Source organism: Phyllostomus discolor, chromosome 12 (genome assembly GCF_004126475.2).
Source record: "Phyllostomus discolor isolate MPI-MPIP mPhyDis1 chromosome 12, mPhyDis1.pri.v3, whole genome shotgun sequence".
NCBI classification, from domain to species: domain Eukaryota; kingdom Metazoa; phylum Chordata; class Mammalia; order Chiroptera; family Phyllostomidae; genus Phyllostomus; species Phyllostomus discolor.
In genome coordinates this window covers 6,457,273-6,472,922 of record NC_040914.2, presented here as the reverse complement: position 1 = coordinate 6,472,922, position 15,650 = coordinate 6,457,273, and the positions used below count along the sequence as shown (strand labels likewise).

Below are 15,650 nucleotides of genomic sequence, written 5' to 3'. Positions count from 1 at the left end.
GTGTCAGCGTCAGCACAGGGGAAGAACGGACTTGAAGTCAGCCTCAGAGCTGGGACTCCCGGGCTTCCCTCGAGGGAGGCCTCAGCCTTTGCCTAGAACTACCGGAGTCAGGTTGTGTTTGTCAACCAGCTCAGAGCCCTCCTGTGGCTCCAGCTCACTGAGGGTAAAAGACGAAGTCCTCCCTGTGGCCCACAACACCCCAGACAATCTGCGCCATCACTCCCCTGCCTCCATCTCCCCCTCATTCTCTGCTCTAGACACACTGGCCTCCCCACTGACCCCCAACAGGGCAGGCACGATTCTGTCTCAGGGCCTTTGCACTGGCTTTTCCTCTGCCTGGAACACTGCCCGCTGGGTTCCTCACGTGGCTCCTCCCTCAGACTCCTCCCCCTACTCTCCATCCCCTTCCCTGCATTTTCTGAGCACTTAATGTAGTTTACTGATTCACTGGGTTCGCTGTCTGTCACCTGGGTAGAATGCCAGCTCTACTAGGGCAGAGTTCTCCACCCGTGCATGGCTGTCTCCCAGTACTGAGAGCAGGGCCTGGTGCACCACGGGCGGTCAATAAATAGCTGTTGAATAGTGAAAGGAAGAAGGGAAGCAGGGGAGGGGGAAGAAGGGAGAAAAACGGCAGGTCTGTGACACCCAAGGCTTGCCAGCCACTCCAGCTTGAAGGTAGTGTTAACACTTCTCAGCTTCCAGGGTAAGACAGTGCCAGGCTGGGAAACTGTGGCACAAAGGGACGGTCCTTTGTACTTTCTGGCCATTGGTGCAGTGAAGGCTGGCTAAAGGGGAGAAAGTCACTGTCGCCACCTACTGGAGAGGGGTGTCATGATGGCCGTGCCCACCTTGTAAGTGGGGACTGGTGATGCCTCTTGCCCACGCAGACAGGAGAGGGGCAGCCCAGGGGGCATGCCCAGCAGAAGTGCAGAGTCCACGGAGCCACAGCCACAAGTCTTTTTATTCCCCAGGCCTGTGGGCACCTCGCCCAGTCAGTGCTATGCAGCAGGGCAAGGCTGTGCCACCCACCTGAGTCTGTCTGTGTGTGTGTCCACGCCTGCCCTCCAGCACAGCTGCTGGGACCCTCACCTCTCCAGGAGGGGAGAGCTGCCTGGCCCTCTCATGCTGCATTCACCCCCGTGGGGCCTCAGGAAGGCAGAGGAGTCAAGGCCCGCCCTGACTCCCCAGCCTGCCAGCCCTGACTCCCCAGCTGGGCCTGGGTCCTGTTACACCAGCCAAGGCAACAAGGCCAGTGGTTCCTGATGAGAGCTGCTCCCTCCCTAGAGGTACATCATTCGGTGGAGCAGGGGTCTCACCATCCATACATCATCCACAATCTTCCCATCCTGCAAGGAACAAAAACAGTTGAAGGTATAAAGAGTTGCAAGCCCAGACTCAGGGGCCAGGTGGCCTGGGTTCAAGTCCCAGCTTTGCCTTTGATGAGCTGTGTGACCTCGGACAGGTTGCTAGATGTCTCTGAGCCTTCACTTTCCTTATCTGCCAGGTGGGATGATAGTGATAGTTCATACCTCATTGATGTTGTGGGCATTAAATGAGATATTTGGAGAGGGCACTTGACAAGGACAGTGTGAGTGCAGGTTATTGCTATTAGAGAACAAACCCTGGAGTCAGACAAAATCCTTGCTTTAATCCCAGCGCAGCCACTCTCTCTGTGGCCTTAAGCACATGCCCTGACTCTGAGCCCAGCTTTCATCTTCTATAAACTGGGGAGAACTGAAAAAGATAACACACACAAAAGCCTGCCCCTGGTACATGTGCCACTCAGTAAAACAGTAGTTATTTGTAATGAAAAGAGCATGTTCTTTGGGGTCAGATGCCAGCTTCGCCACCCTCTGGCTGTGTGACCCTGGGAAAATTACTCCCTCTCTCTGAGCCTCAGTTCTCTCATCTCTGAAATGAAAAGACAATCCTCCACATGGGACTGTTGTGATTCAGGTGCTACTCAAAATAAAGTGTCTAGCCAGCATCTGGTACCCAACAGGTGCTCAACGAATCATAGTGATTATCCTCGTTTTAAAAATATAATGGCAACAGTAAAGAAATGTGAGCCATGAATGCTTGGGGTTCATCTAACCTTACACCAGCAGGACCACACATGTGGCTCCCTTCACCCACCTCCCACCACCTACCTTTCTCTTCCCGCTGCTTCAGGTTGATAAATAGCTATAGAATTTACCATGTTTTAGAAGCTGTTCTAAGCATTTTATATATAATAAGTCACTTAACTCCCATAAAATCCTGTGAGGTAGAAACTATTAAATGTCTCCATTTTGCAGATGGGATAACTGTGGCTCAAAGTTAAGTAAGTTGCTTCAAGTCATCTAGCTGGGAAGTGGCAGAGGCAGGACTCGAACCTAGGATCTCTGGCTCTAGAGTCCTCGGCTCCAGAGCACGTAGAGCCTGGCTGCTTGGATTGGCGACTCAGGCACCCCTCACTCACCTGGTCATCAGACACCTGCTGGATGTGGACGTGGGTCCCATTAAGGATGTGTAGCCGCGTGTACCCATACTCCTTCACCCGCACGGCACTCCAGGGCCGTGGGAAGAGAGTGAACCTAGTCAGCCGCTCCTCACAGCCCTGTGGGAAACAGTCGTTCAGACCCGAGTGTGGGGCTGGTGGAGGACCCGCAGAGGAGAAGAAACAACCTGCCCTGCCACCCCCAAGGAAGACAAAGTCAGTTAAGACTTGGCCTCAATCATGCTCACAGTCGAGTGTTTCCACCCAGCAAGGCTTCCGGTGCGCAGGTCTCCTAGAAAGTGCATGCCGCACAAGACTGTGCACTGCAACATTTTCTGTAAAAGCCCTGAGCTGGAAGCCACCCAGATGCCTGTCTGTGGGGTGAGTTAAGCAAATTACAGTGTCATCATCACAAAGCAGGGCAATACAGAAACACGGCCAGGATGTACCATTAAAGGGAAAATGCAACTGCAGAACAGAAGAAATCACAGAGTCTCAGCCCTCACCGCACAGCAGACCCTCCAAGAACACCTCTTAAAATCACCAGCACCTGGGGCAGAGGGAGAGCTTGTCCTTGCAGCAGAGTGCCCAATGGATGAGGGACCTCGAAAGAAATCACCATTTTGCAGCCATCATTCTAACATTGATTGAAGCTAGGATCATTGATAGATTGTAAAACTAGTGGTGAAAGTATGAAGAATAACAGGATATTCTCCTAGTCTTAGAGTGTCTCCAGGAGACACTTGTTAATTCTGAAGGGGAAGCAGGACCCATGGTGGGGAGGCTGGCAGGCACCACCTTCCCCGAGCAGCAGAGAGATGGATCCCTATCACAGACAGGAAACTGAGGCTTAAAGGAGTTAAAGAGACACCACGCGCCTCCTAGTAGTGTGCCCTGAAAACACATGCCACTTCTGGTTATTCTTACCAAAAGGGTGTAACTCCCACCTGATCATGAGCAAACAGACCCACACTGGGCTATTCTACAGAAGGATTTTGCTGTACTCTTCAAATTTTTCAAGGTCATGAAGAATGGAGAGTGAGGAAATGCTTCTGATTAAAGGATGCTAAAGAGGCAAGACACTGGAATAGCACATGTGATCTTAGACTAAATCCTGGGCTAGAAAAAAAAAAACCTCTTTGCTTTGATTTAAAGCGCACAAATGGGTCATTAGCTAAATTTGAGTGAGATCTGTAGATTAGATAATAGTAGTACATTATCAAGGTTAACTACTTGAATTGTATTATTATACCGTAGTGATGAGAGATAACATGATGCCCTTGTTTTTTAGGAAATACAGACAGAAGGGTAAAGGGGCACCATTTATGCAACTTATTCTTCATTGAATCTGAAAATAATAAAATGTGTGTACGCACATATGTACATACATATGCACATATATATAAAGAGAGATTAAAGCAGGTATGGTTAAATGTTCACTTTTGGAAAACCTTCATAAAGGGGATATGGAAAATCTTCGTGTTATTATTGCAACTTTCCTGTAAGTCTGAAATCATTTCAAAATTTTAAATTAAAGGAAAAAACTAATCCGTGCTAGTATAGATCAGAACAGCGATCCTACGGGCCTGAGGAGCCTCTGGGGCGGATGACGTTCTGTTTCCCGGCTCAGGATGCCGCTACACTGGGTGTGCGCTACCAGGGCCCACCCCGACCCCCCACCCCCCGAGGTTTGGTGTGTGGTCTGGGCTAGGGCCCAGGCATCGGTGTTTTAAAACCTCCCCAAGTCATTCTAAGAGGCGCCAAGGTTGAGAACTGCAAGGGTATGAAGCATGGTTCGAGTTGTTAAAAGAGGATGATGCAGTAACACATTTCTGTGTAGACAATTACTCATTTGTACATGCAGGGAACATTCTAAAATGCCACCAAGAACGGGAACAGCGGGGAGTGGGAGTAAGAAGGGGTGTAGATGGCTGGTGTTCACCTCCTGCCCTCTCTACTGCTTGAATTTTTACCATGAGAGGCTCTTACTAATCTGTAAGAATCAGCTTTAAAAAAAAAAAAAAGGCTTTCTCTGCCTTGGCTAGGTGGCTTAGTTGATTATAGCATTGTCCTGTACACCAAAAAGTGGGTTCGATCCCTCTTCAGGGCACATACCGAGGTTGCAGGTTCAATCCCATGTAGGGGAGACAACAGATCAATGTATCTCTCTCTCTCCCTCTCCCACTAAAATCAGTAAGCATATCCTCGAGTAAGGATTTATTTTTTAAAAGATTTTATTTATTTATTTTTAGAGAGAGAAGGGAGGGAGAAAGAGAGAGAAAGAGAGAGAAACATCAACGTGCGGTTGCTGGGGGCCATGGCCTGCAACCCAGGCATGTGCCCTGACTGGGAATCAAACCTGCTATGCTTTGGTTTGCAGCCCTTGCTCAATCCACTGAGCTACGCCAGCCAGGTCTTGAGTGAGTATTTAAATAAATAAATAAATACGTAAGACTTCTCTCCTTACAGAAGTGATTGATTCCAAGGTGGGGGCAGGGAAACACTACAGGATGACCCTGGAGCACCTTGCAGTGCCAAAAAGCAAGGAAGTGCTCATGTCAAAGGGACAGGGGCCAACCTGGAGCGTTCCCAATGGCCAGAGCTGACACCACCTGAGCAGCAACACAAGCAATAGCGTTGGGTCATAGCCCAAGGAGCAAAATAATTACCCATGAGTCCACATAGTTACAAATCAATAACTAACTAACCAAATAAATGAGGCAGAGGGACAGCTCTTCCTCACAAGAGGATTCTAATAAATCTAGGAGGAATGAGAGAAATAGAAGATTCCAGTGCAACACCACAGTATTAATTGTTGCAGACAAGACCCAATGACAGTCGGAAATTAGTGGGTGAAAGTTTTAGGAGAAACAGAACACTTGCGTGGTCTGAAAGAATCTCCCCCAAGATTTCATTAATTAAAACGGGAGATATGATAACTCTCTGGAGGAGGAGTCCAGCAGATCCCTCCTCAAGCTGAGGCCTCAGAGAAACACCTCCAGGACAGACACACCGACAGCACACACTCCCTGGGAGGATGCACTGAAAGGACACAGCATTGCTTCCGTGACTGTCTTGCCCAAAGTGCATAACCCAAACCTCAGCCTAAGAAAATGTCACATAAACCCAAATCGAGGGCCTTCTGCAAAACACGAGTGTCTGCAAATACGTGAAGACAAGGAAAGACTGAGGAACCGTCAGAGAGTGGAGGGGCCTAAGAAGACACAACAACTAAATACGGGATTCTGGAACAGAAAAATGTCATCAGTGAGAAAGGGGGTGGAGTATGAATAAAGTCTGGAGTTCAGTTACAGTAATAACAATAAGCCCTCTGCCCGCGGATCCCCTCATTCCACCTGGGCAAGCCCCCAGCCCCTGCAATCTATTGAATGTGTGACTTGGAACGAGCATTTTACTGTCTGAGCCTCTGTTTTCACATCTGGATGATGGGCGTGTTTCTAGATGTACCTAAACCATAGGACTGAGTTAGTGTAGTGACTGTATAAAACGCTCAGTCCCCCAGCTGGTCCAAGTTTGACCCTCAATAAGAGAAAAGCAAGAAACACCCTTCCCCGCCCTGCTCACAGCAGATCCTGTGATGATGTGGACAGGGCCTCGAGGGTTGGTGTAGGGTGTCTCTTGACTGCCGTTAAATACCTGGAGAAAGGGACAAGGGAGAGGGGTGAGTCACACCAGACCATGCCAAAGAGTCTGAGTATGGGTCGGTGGACACCAGCCTCAGCCCTCCCTGAGTCTCACCTTGTAGTTGTAAATTGGCCACAGCCGTTCATACGAGTGCTCATGAGCCCACAGCTGCAGGTCGACCCCTGAGACAGAGCAAGTGGGGGTCAGGCCCCTGGATCCAGGGGAGGTAGGAGTTGGAACCTGGGGCTGGGGAGCCTCCCCCCCGGCCCCCCCACCCGGCCCCGTCACTTACCATATTTGTAGAAAAGGTCCTCTAATCCAAACAATTTGCCGAAGAGGCCTTTTCGAACCTGGGCAGGAGGAGCAGGGGTGAGGGGTGACTCAGGCTGACCACCACCTGGCTCTCAGCACCCTGCCCCCAGGGAAGGGGCCCTCACCTTGCTTTCATGCCATGTGCAGTCATCCAAGTCAGCATTGGAACAGTACATGGGCCGGTGACCCATGGTGATGATCCACGGCCGGGCTGCTCGGTTCTTATTGGCTTTCTAGAGACAAAGACCAGAGTGAGAGGTGGGGTCAGGGGGAGGGGAGGGGAGGCAGGTCCAAGAGGTGACAGGGGACCTCCACCCAGGTTACCTGGAGGTCTTTCTCCAGCCAGTGAAACTGTCTCTCTACCAGGTGGCGGCCGTAGTGGAGGTAGAAATATACCTCCGTGGAGAAGGAGATGATGTGTGCAGGGCCCACATCCCAGCTGAGGGGTCAAAGGGCAGGGGTCAGAGATGGGGTCTGGCTGCACCTCTCATCCTTCAGGGGAAGGAGGCCAGTCCCCTTGCCACCCCCTCTCCAGCTTACCTGTACCACAGGCCCTCGGTGTTCCCCGGCATGCTAAAGCGAGCCTTGTAGTTGGAGAAGTTGCTGGATAAAAAGAAGTAAAATGCTGAGGGGGGAGGGTCTGGGTGCCCCCACCCACCCATCTCCCAGGACTATGAAACCAAGTCTGGATCGAAGGCCCCCTCTCCTCTCCTCCCCTCTCACTACCACAGATGAGCTGTTGCAGCATGAGGGACTGAGGTGGGACACCAAGAAGGACACATCTGTTCTCACTGGCCAGGCCTGTGCCCACCCTGAGGCCCCTGGCCCTCACTAGCGTTCCTCGTGATTCCCAGGGCAGGTCATGTACGGCAGGCTGGCTGCCACAGGTTCGATGAGGCGCATGAACTCGTCACCGACGCGAGCATTGTCCTGATCCATGTTGTAGGCAAAGTCTCCTGGGGGGTGGGCCGGGGGGTGGGGGTTTAGAGAGTGAGGACCCAGACCTAGCTCTACTTTCACCAGAATTGAGAGCCCTGGTTGCTCAGGTGTGGGCTGGGCCATCCCAGGTCTCTGATCCCTCCCTCACACCCACCCAGGTGCGCATCTGGAAGTGCTTCCTGAACCTCTGGCCCCTGGTCTCGTGTGCTCCGACCACGTCTCTGCCCGCCATCTCGGGCCCTCCCAGAGCAGCAACGTGAAGACTGGCGGAGTCCAGTACTGCTTTTATGCCAGGCACAGTTCCAAATGCTTTACATGCTTGATCGTTTGAATCTTTAAAACACCCTCTGAGGTGGGTGTTGTTATTATTATCCCCATTTCAGGTGGAAAAACTGAGGCCCAAAGAGGTTAAGTGCTCCCGGAGGTCACAGAGCTGGTTAGTAAAGGTCGAGGAAGCAAACCCTGGGAGTTCGGTTCCAGACTCTGTGGCTTTGAACCACATCAGCCCCAGTCTTCACGTCCCATTGGCTCCCTGTACCCTCAAATCACAACAGCAGTGATAACAACTAGCCCAGCATACCAGACAATGCCGACTTATTTAGTCATCACAACAGTCCTGTGAATGCTGAACTGGCTTCGGCTCTAACAATAATAACAGGGAGGAAACCAGTGTGCAGAGCTCTAAGGATGTGACTTGAGATTTTAAACTGGGTGGCCTGGCTACCACAGACACCATCTCCACAGCCAGTCCCTTCAGCACCATGCCCCAGGCCCCTCCACAGTCCTGCGGTCGCTGCCACCCGGGCCTTCCTCCCCCCACACCTCCAGGCACACCCTTGCCAATGCCTCACCCACATGGAGAACAGCATCGTACATGCCCTGCTGAGTGTCCCTGCGCAGCCGGGGTAGGGCCCTCGGGTTGTCAGCCCCAAGGTCCCCAAACACAGCCAGACGGGGGCTCCAGTGGGGTCCTTTCTTTAGGGCCCTGAAGCGGAACCGACGGCTCCAGCCCTGAGTACTGCCACAGCGGTAAACTGAAGGGAAAGGAAAGGACAAGGGAAAGGTCACAGTCATCTGGGAGCCCCCCCCCCGCCCCGTATGTCTCCTCCCCTCCCCCACACACATCTTTGGTTGGTGGGTCAGGGAAAGAGGTAGGGGTTGGATAGGTTTGACCCATGCCCCTCTGTCCACCTCACTCCACGTCCCCAGCACCTCCCATCCAGGGTCGCAGACAGTCAGTCGGCTTGCGTCAGCAGAGGAGTCAGGAGCCCAGCCTGAGCCACCTGCCAGTGCCAGCTCCTAATCCATTTCCCTCTCCTCTTCCATTCACCCCTCAACACCCAGGACCCCTCTCACCGTACTGGACACCCGGCAGCAGCCCCCGCAGTGTGACACGGTGTATGTAGAGCTTCCGCCGGAGAAAGCCTCCATCCACAAAGGGGCTGGCAGTGCCCTGGGCCCGGAGGGGCAGGGGCCCCGATAACTGTAGCCCAAACTGCACTTCAGACGGGGTCGGGACCCATGTGGTCCAGGTGACAGTCATGGATCCTGGCTCATCTGGGCAGAAAGGAGCAGAGTGGGGCTGAGCAGTGACCCCTGGGCAGGGCAGGGAGGCATGCCCAGGGAGAGTGAGGGGCAGTGATTGACAGCTCTTGAACACTCAGGAGTTAAGGACATAGGTGGTAGAACTTCCCAGGTTCAATCCCAGCTCTGCCATTTCCAAGCTGTGCTTTCCTTGGGCAAGTCACTGCCTCTTTAAGCCTCAGTTTCCTTATCTGTCAAATGGAATAATAATAGTATCTACGTAGATTAATAAATAATAGGTAAAGCACTTGAAACAGTAGATAGCACGTTAGGGTTATAAAAGTGAATGGATACTATTATTATTAATATCAGTAGTTACTATGGACAGGCCTTGTGCCAAGCATTTTGCATACATAATATCATTTAGGGGTCACAAACTCAAACAAATGTCTAGAGGCCAGCTAGGTAATAAAATGGGGGAAAGGGCCAGCTGCAAGGAGTAAGGCAGTAGAGGGCTGTGAGGTGTGTGGCAAACGGCAGGCCTTGCCGGGTCTAAAAGGGGCAGCCATCGCTCAGCTCTGGTGATACCTGCCATGCAGGAAGCAGGCCCAGCACCACCAGATCTGTCCATTTCTATAGTCAATCTTTATACAGTGGTTTTTTATGTCCAGGAGCATATATAGATAGATATACAAAAGCAGACTTTTATATGGTTACTCTAGATTCTTAAAAGTTAGCAGGCAAATCAAGATTTTAAAAATATCATGAGGTAGCCCTGGCTGGTGTGGCTCAGTGGATTGAGTGCTGGCCTGCAAACCAAAAGGTCACCAGTTCAATTCCCAGTAAGGGCACATGCCTGGGTTGAGGGCCAGGTCCCCAGTAGGGGGCATGTGAGAGGCAACCACACATTGATCTTTCTCTCCCTCTCTTTCTCTTTCCCTTCCCCTCTCTCTAAAAATAAATAAATAAAATCTTTAAAAAATATATCATGAGGTATAGTGTAACATTAAGAGCATGAGTTCTCCCTCCAGCAACATGAAAACGCACATGCATGGGGTTACACATTGCGGCACTGTGTATAATCGCAAAATACCAGAAACAAGGGGAACATCCACACATCACAAGGTGACTGAATAAACGCTACAACATGCACACAGTGGAGCACTATGCGGCTGTCAAAGAGAAAGAGGACAAGCTCTGGGAACTCTAGGATATGGAACGATGTCCAGGACATAAAATTTAAAAAGCAAAGCTTATGCAAGTATATATAGTCAACTCCTCTTCATGGAGGAGAATACAATATAGGAGCACAAGGATGTGCTCATCTGTACAAAAGAAATACAGGGAGGCTGTGCCAGGAACTAAAGAGATGGATTGCTAGCAAGGGGTGGATGGGGAAGGAAGGCGTAGAAGAAAAGGAGAAATTGGGCAGTAGGAATGAGGAGGGAGGCTGCCTCTCCAAGTCTATCGTTTCTGGATAAAAATTCTGACTCCCAGAATTATAGTCATGTTTCATATTTCCTTCATACGCCCCCAAAACAAACCAACAAAACTACCCAGGGTGCGAGGAGAAGCTAGTATGGAATGCAAACACTAACAAACGGTTGAAACTTTAAAATGAATAAAGTAACCACACTGAGGGTGTGGGGAAGAAAAGCAACGTGAGAAACAGTCCCAACTGGGCCCGTGAGGCAACAGAGAGAAAGGGCTGCCCGCGATGCCGTCACCCAGGAGGTACTCTCACAGGGACACGGCGAACAACGCCGGAGCCCCTTCATGCCTCGACCAGCATTGAACCAGTGAGGAGGTGTGCTGGAGACCACGGGAGCTAGGTTTATCAATGTTTAGGAAGAGAGTTACAAACAACTACGGAAGGCAACAATAAACATTTTTTAAAATTAATATTTGAGCCCTGGCTGGTGTGCCTCAGTTCGCTGGAACATCGTCCCCTATACAGAAAAGTTGCCAATTCAATTTTCAGTCAGGACACATGCCTAGGTTTCGAGTTCAATCCCCAGTTTCCGGGTACCTATGGGAGGCAACTGACCAATGTTTCTCTCTCACAGCAATGCTTCTCTCTCTCTCTCTCCCTCCCTTCCCCTCTCTCTAAAATCAATAAGCATGTCCTTGGGTGAGGATGAACAAATAAAGAAACAAACAAACAACATTTGACATTGGACTGAAATCGAGGTATCAGTATGATCCCATTGTATTTAATATACGTGTACATAGATACAGAAATATAGACATGGCATATGCTTATAAACATACACCCGTGTGTGACCTTGCTCCACGTGTGAGAAGGCCTAGAAACAATGATGCCTCACTAGCAATGAGCACACCTACTGCTCAGATCTTGGTCTCTAAATACCCATTCTCCAATGGAAGGAATTAGGGAGCTTTGGAGAAGTTGTTGATCCCAGCGATGGGGCAAGAAATATACAGGATGAACCTGGAATAATTTGTAGTGACAGAAAGAGTTAGGAAATGCTCCAAAAAAGATGTGTTTTTGTTCAAAGAACACAGAGGCCAACCCAAAGGAATTGCAAAAGACCAAATCAGGGACAATTTGAGTCACAAAATAAATAATGATAATACAGATTTTAACCCATAGAATAAAATAAATATCCATGAGCCCATACTGATATAAATAACTAATTGAATAAACCAATAAATTAATTAATTAAGGAGGGAAGAACAGCCTTTCCTGAGGGTAAAATTTCAATTAGATGGAAAGAGAGAATTAGAAGATTACAAATCCACAACCAGGCAAACACCGCACTAGTAATTGTTGCAGACAGGGTTCACTGATGAATACTAAAATTAGCATGCAAAAGAAACATGATTTTTGTAGTCTCAAGGAATCTTCCCCAAGACATTTATTAGCAACAAAGGAAAGAATAAGAACTTTACAGTGGAGAAACCCAGGAACTAAGCAGCGACGATGAACATCACCAGTGACAGTGATAAGCCGTGACACCACGACGCAGGAAAGATGTGGCATCACATCGACCGTCGTCTTGCCAGAAAACACATAACTTAGTTCCAATCATGAGAAAAGATCAGACAAACCCAAAATGAGAGATCTCCTACAAAATAACTGCTTAGTACTCAAAAATGGCAAAATCACAAAAGGTAAGGAAAGACAGAAATTGGCAGATTGGAGGAGACACAACTAACTGCTAAATAACTAAATCAATAAAAAAATTGGTGAGATTCTAATAAGGTCTGTAGTTTACCTAATAAATAGCATTGCACCAATGAAACTGGCATCAATAACAGTGCCATGGTTAGGTAAGACACATCAGGAGAGACTGGGTGAACGGGATGTAGAAACTAATATTTTTGCAAAATTTCTGTTCAATCTAAAATCAGTACAGAATTTAACATTTTACAACAAACACCATGGCTCTTGAGCTGCTTAGGTTCGAGTTGTAGACTGGGTGACCCAGAGGCAGATGCTTCGACCCCGTGAGCCTCAGTTCACTCTTTCATACAATGGGAGTAACAACAGCCCTTACAGCTTAAGGTCCAAAATGAGGCCCATTGCGTTATCGCACTGAGGCACTAGTCAAAGAGTACATTTGCTACTGTTGTTTTGTGGGCCAAAGGACAGCTGTGATCTCGCTGGATTTTCACAGCAGCCCCAAGATACAGATTTTAGTGCTGTTCCTTTTACAGAGGCCTCCAGGCAGTGTGTCGTTCAAGGCCATTTGGTTAGCAGGTGCCAAAGCCAGCTTATTCATGCAGTTTCAGATTCCACATTGCAACTAATCTTTAAGAAATTATCTTCCTTAAAAGAGGTGACACAACAAAGAAAAATTGAGGAAGTGTCACAGATAGGAGGGGACCAGAGACATGGCGGCTAGATGCATTAGGGCATCCTGCAGCAGATCCTGGGTTAAAATTAAGACATTAATTGAAAAACTGAAGTCCAAAAAAAAATCCATGTTTTAGTTAGTAATGTGATGCCAGTGTTAATTTCTTAGCTTTGACAATGGTACCACAGACACAAAAGAGATGAACATTAAGGGAAGCTGGAGGAAGGGGTACAGAAACTATACTATCTTTGCAACTCTTCTGTGTGTTTAAAATTACTTCAAAATAGAAAGCTAAAATAATTAGGAAGGGAAGGTGGGAGAGGGAGGGAAGGAGGAAAAGAAGGAAAGAAGGAAGGAAAAGAGTTGGGTTTTGGTGAAAAAGAAACAGCCACGATTATTTGAAACTCCTTTTAAAATCCTCGTCTCTGTTTCAACCACATGTCTGCATGAGACCCAATTTTCACCATATATGTCATCCAAAGTAGCATATTGAAACAGGCTGAAGCAAAAGCAGATGTGAGGAGGACCTGGGTGTCTCCAGACATTAAAGAGACTTTAAAAGATGTAACTCAATGCCACTCTTCTGACCAGATTTTTTTTCTTGGTAAAGTGTAGTTATTTTTCATGAAAAATGTCATTTACCTTAATACAGATGGGTTTATTATTGTTCATTTTAAATGACAATAAAGATTTCTAAATGCCTCAGTTTTGGTTTCTAATATGGCAAATACTATGGATATAACTCACATAAACTAAAGCTCTTTGAAATTCTCAATCATTTTAGCTGTGCTAAGCGATCCTGAGACAAACGCACATGAGACCTCCTGCTACACATCGAGCTTCATTTTTGCCACTTCATAGGTAACATGTCATTTATTCCTCACTATGAGGTCACACTACTATCAACCCACTGTCCAGATGAGGAGGCTGAGGCCAGAGAAGTTAAGTCATTTGCCTAAGGCAACATAGCAACGTTAAGATTCAAACCCAGGGAATCTGGGTGCAAAGGATTCAGAGTCCAAGGTCTTACTACGTAGTGCACCACCACCTCATGACCAAGGATCAGGAGGTGGCCTTGTGGGGACACAATGAGCAGTGACACAATGAGCAAGGACAACAGCAGCTCCCTTTGGAGAGTGCTTACTGTAGGCTGGGCTCCAGAATCACCTTCCACACAGCCAGATGCACTACTGCTTGTAATTCCCACTTAACAGATGCAGACAACTGAGGCTCAGGAAGAGTCAGCCACCAGCCTAGGGTCCCACAGCAATCAGTGTGGGGCTCCTGAGACCCCAACCCAATGGGCCTCCCTGGGAAATGCCCTGGGAGGGGTCACACTTACCTGGGTAGGACAGGTGGACTTGCTCCGGGGCAGCTTTGGGATCTTGTGGGATCCCCTGGATTCCCAGGGAGAAAAACAGGAGCAGACAGCAGCAGGACCAGCAGGGAAGAAAGGGGCTCATAGTGGAGGGGGGTGGGGTGCAGAGGGGAAGGGGTGGGGGACTGGGCAGGGGTAGATCAGATTTGGTCAGGGACAGTAGGAGGGGTGGGGGGGCAGGAAGGAGAACGGAGGCAGGCAATGTCACTGCGGGGGAGGCAGGGTGGTAGGGAGGTCTTCGAGGGGACAGGTTATCCAGATGCTGGAGAGCAAACAAAAATGATGATCACCACCTGGCAGCCAACCCTCTCTGAGCCTCACTGGGTACTAAGCACATTGCACAGATTAAGTCACGGGAGCCTCACAGCATTCCTCTGTGTGGTGGCCACTGTGATCAGCAGCCCCATATCACAGATCAGGAAAATAAGCAACCCGGTGATTGAGTTGCACAGCTCAAATGTGATGGAGCCAGTTTTGGAACCCAGGAGGTCCTGGCTCCAGAGCCCTGGCTCTGAACCACAGCTCCCTCTCCCATCTGGGAGTGGGATGGGGGCTCCTGCAGGAAATCACGTTGGGCAACCCCACCCCAGCATTCCGTCCGGCTCTAAGGAATGCTGATGTCTTCTACCCGACTCCCTACATCCCTAGCATTCCACCCTGCCCTCAGGGACCTCATCACCGAGCTCCAGCCTCCAGCTTTCTATTTCGGTCTTAGTGACCTCAATTCTCCATGCTGTCCCCAGATCCCCCAGAAGTCCATCCTACCTGGAGCGGCTCCATCCCCTCTGCCAACCCCCTACCAGCACCCCATCCTGGCTTTGTGACCCCAATCCGCACCCCCACCCCGTCTCCACCTGTATACCCAACCCCCTTCTCCGAAGCCCTTCCCCGCCAGCTCCAGGCAGACCTCCGGCTCCCCAGGACCTGCCAGGCCCGGAGGCTGGGAGCTGGGGTGCGGGTGCCCTCCCTGTGCCCAGCTCACCCTCGAGGGCGCCAAATGCCCGCACGCACGTCTCCGGCCACCACTACGGCTGCAGTATTTATGAGTTTGCAGCGCCGAGGCATCCTGCCGCCCACAGCCGTCCCAGCCCCGGAAGAGCCTGGCTTCTCCAGGTGACAGGCTCCGCAGACAGCTGGGGCCCCGGGTCCCACAGGTCCGGCCGGTCCTGGGTGCCCCACGCCCACCCGCCCCCCTCCCCCAGGGCGGGGCGTGAGGAGGAGGACCCAGAAGTTTGGTACACTGCCGCTGCCGCCTCCAAGTCGGCCACCAGGTGAGCGCCCGCCCGGACGGGTAAGGCTGCCCTTGCCCCAGACGCCCCTCCCCGCAGCTGCAGAGCCCCCAGCATAGGGACCTCGGCTCGCAGCCCTGGCCCTACAGGGTACCCACCGTACCGGGGTGTGCTGGCATCAACGCCTGCAACCCAGCCATCCCCCCATCCCGTCGTGCGGGCTTCATCTTCCTCTCAGTTCCTTCCACCTTGCTCCCGCGGCGAGCTAAACCCATTTATTCCTCCCCAGACTGCCCCAGAATGCTGGAAACACAAAATCAAAA

The 15,650-nt window shown here is 50.1% G+C and overlaps 1 protein-coding gene across 1 annotated transcript; it reads right to left on the bottom strand.

Annotated features, from left to right (window-relative positions):
* Positions 1 to 430: 430 nt before the first annotated feature.
* ACP7 (acid phosphatase 7, tartrate resistant (putative)) lies at positions 431 to 15,441 on the bottom strand. Its single transcript, XM_028530261.2, has 13 exons — positions 15,081 to 15,441; positions 14,063 to 14,360; positions 8,732 to 8,932; positions 8,227 to 8,409; positions 7,269 to 7,392; positions 6,977 to 7,039; positions 6,761 to 6,875; positions 6,562 to 6,669; positions 6,417 to 6,474; positions 6,239 to 6,306; positions 6,065 to 6,136; positions 2,462 to 2,599; positions 431 to 1,346 (listed from the first exon to the last, which is right to left on the bottom strand). The coding sequence occupies exons 2-13, from the start codon at positions 14,181 to 14,183 to the stop codon at positions 1,281 to 1,283; spliced, it is 1,317 nt and encodes a 438-aa protein (XP_028386062.1). The 5' UTR covers positions 14,184 to 14,360; positions 15,081 to 15,441; the 3' UTR covers positions 431 to 1,280.
* Between the last annotated feature and the right edge of the window lie 209 nt (positions 15,442 to 15,650).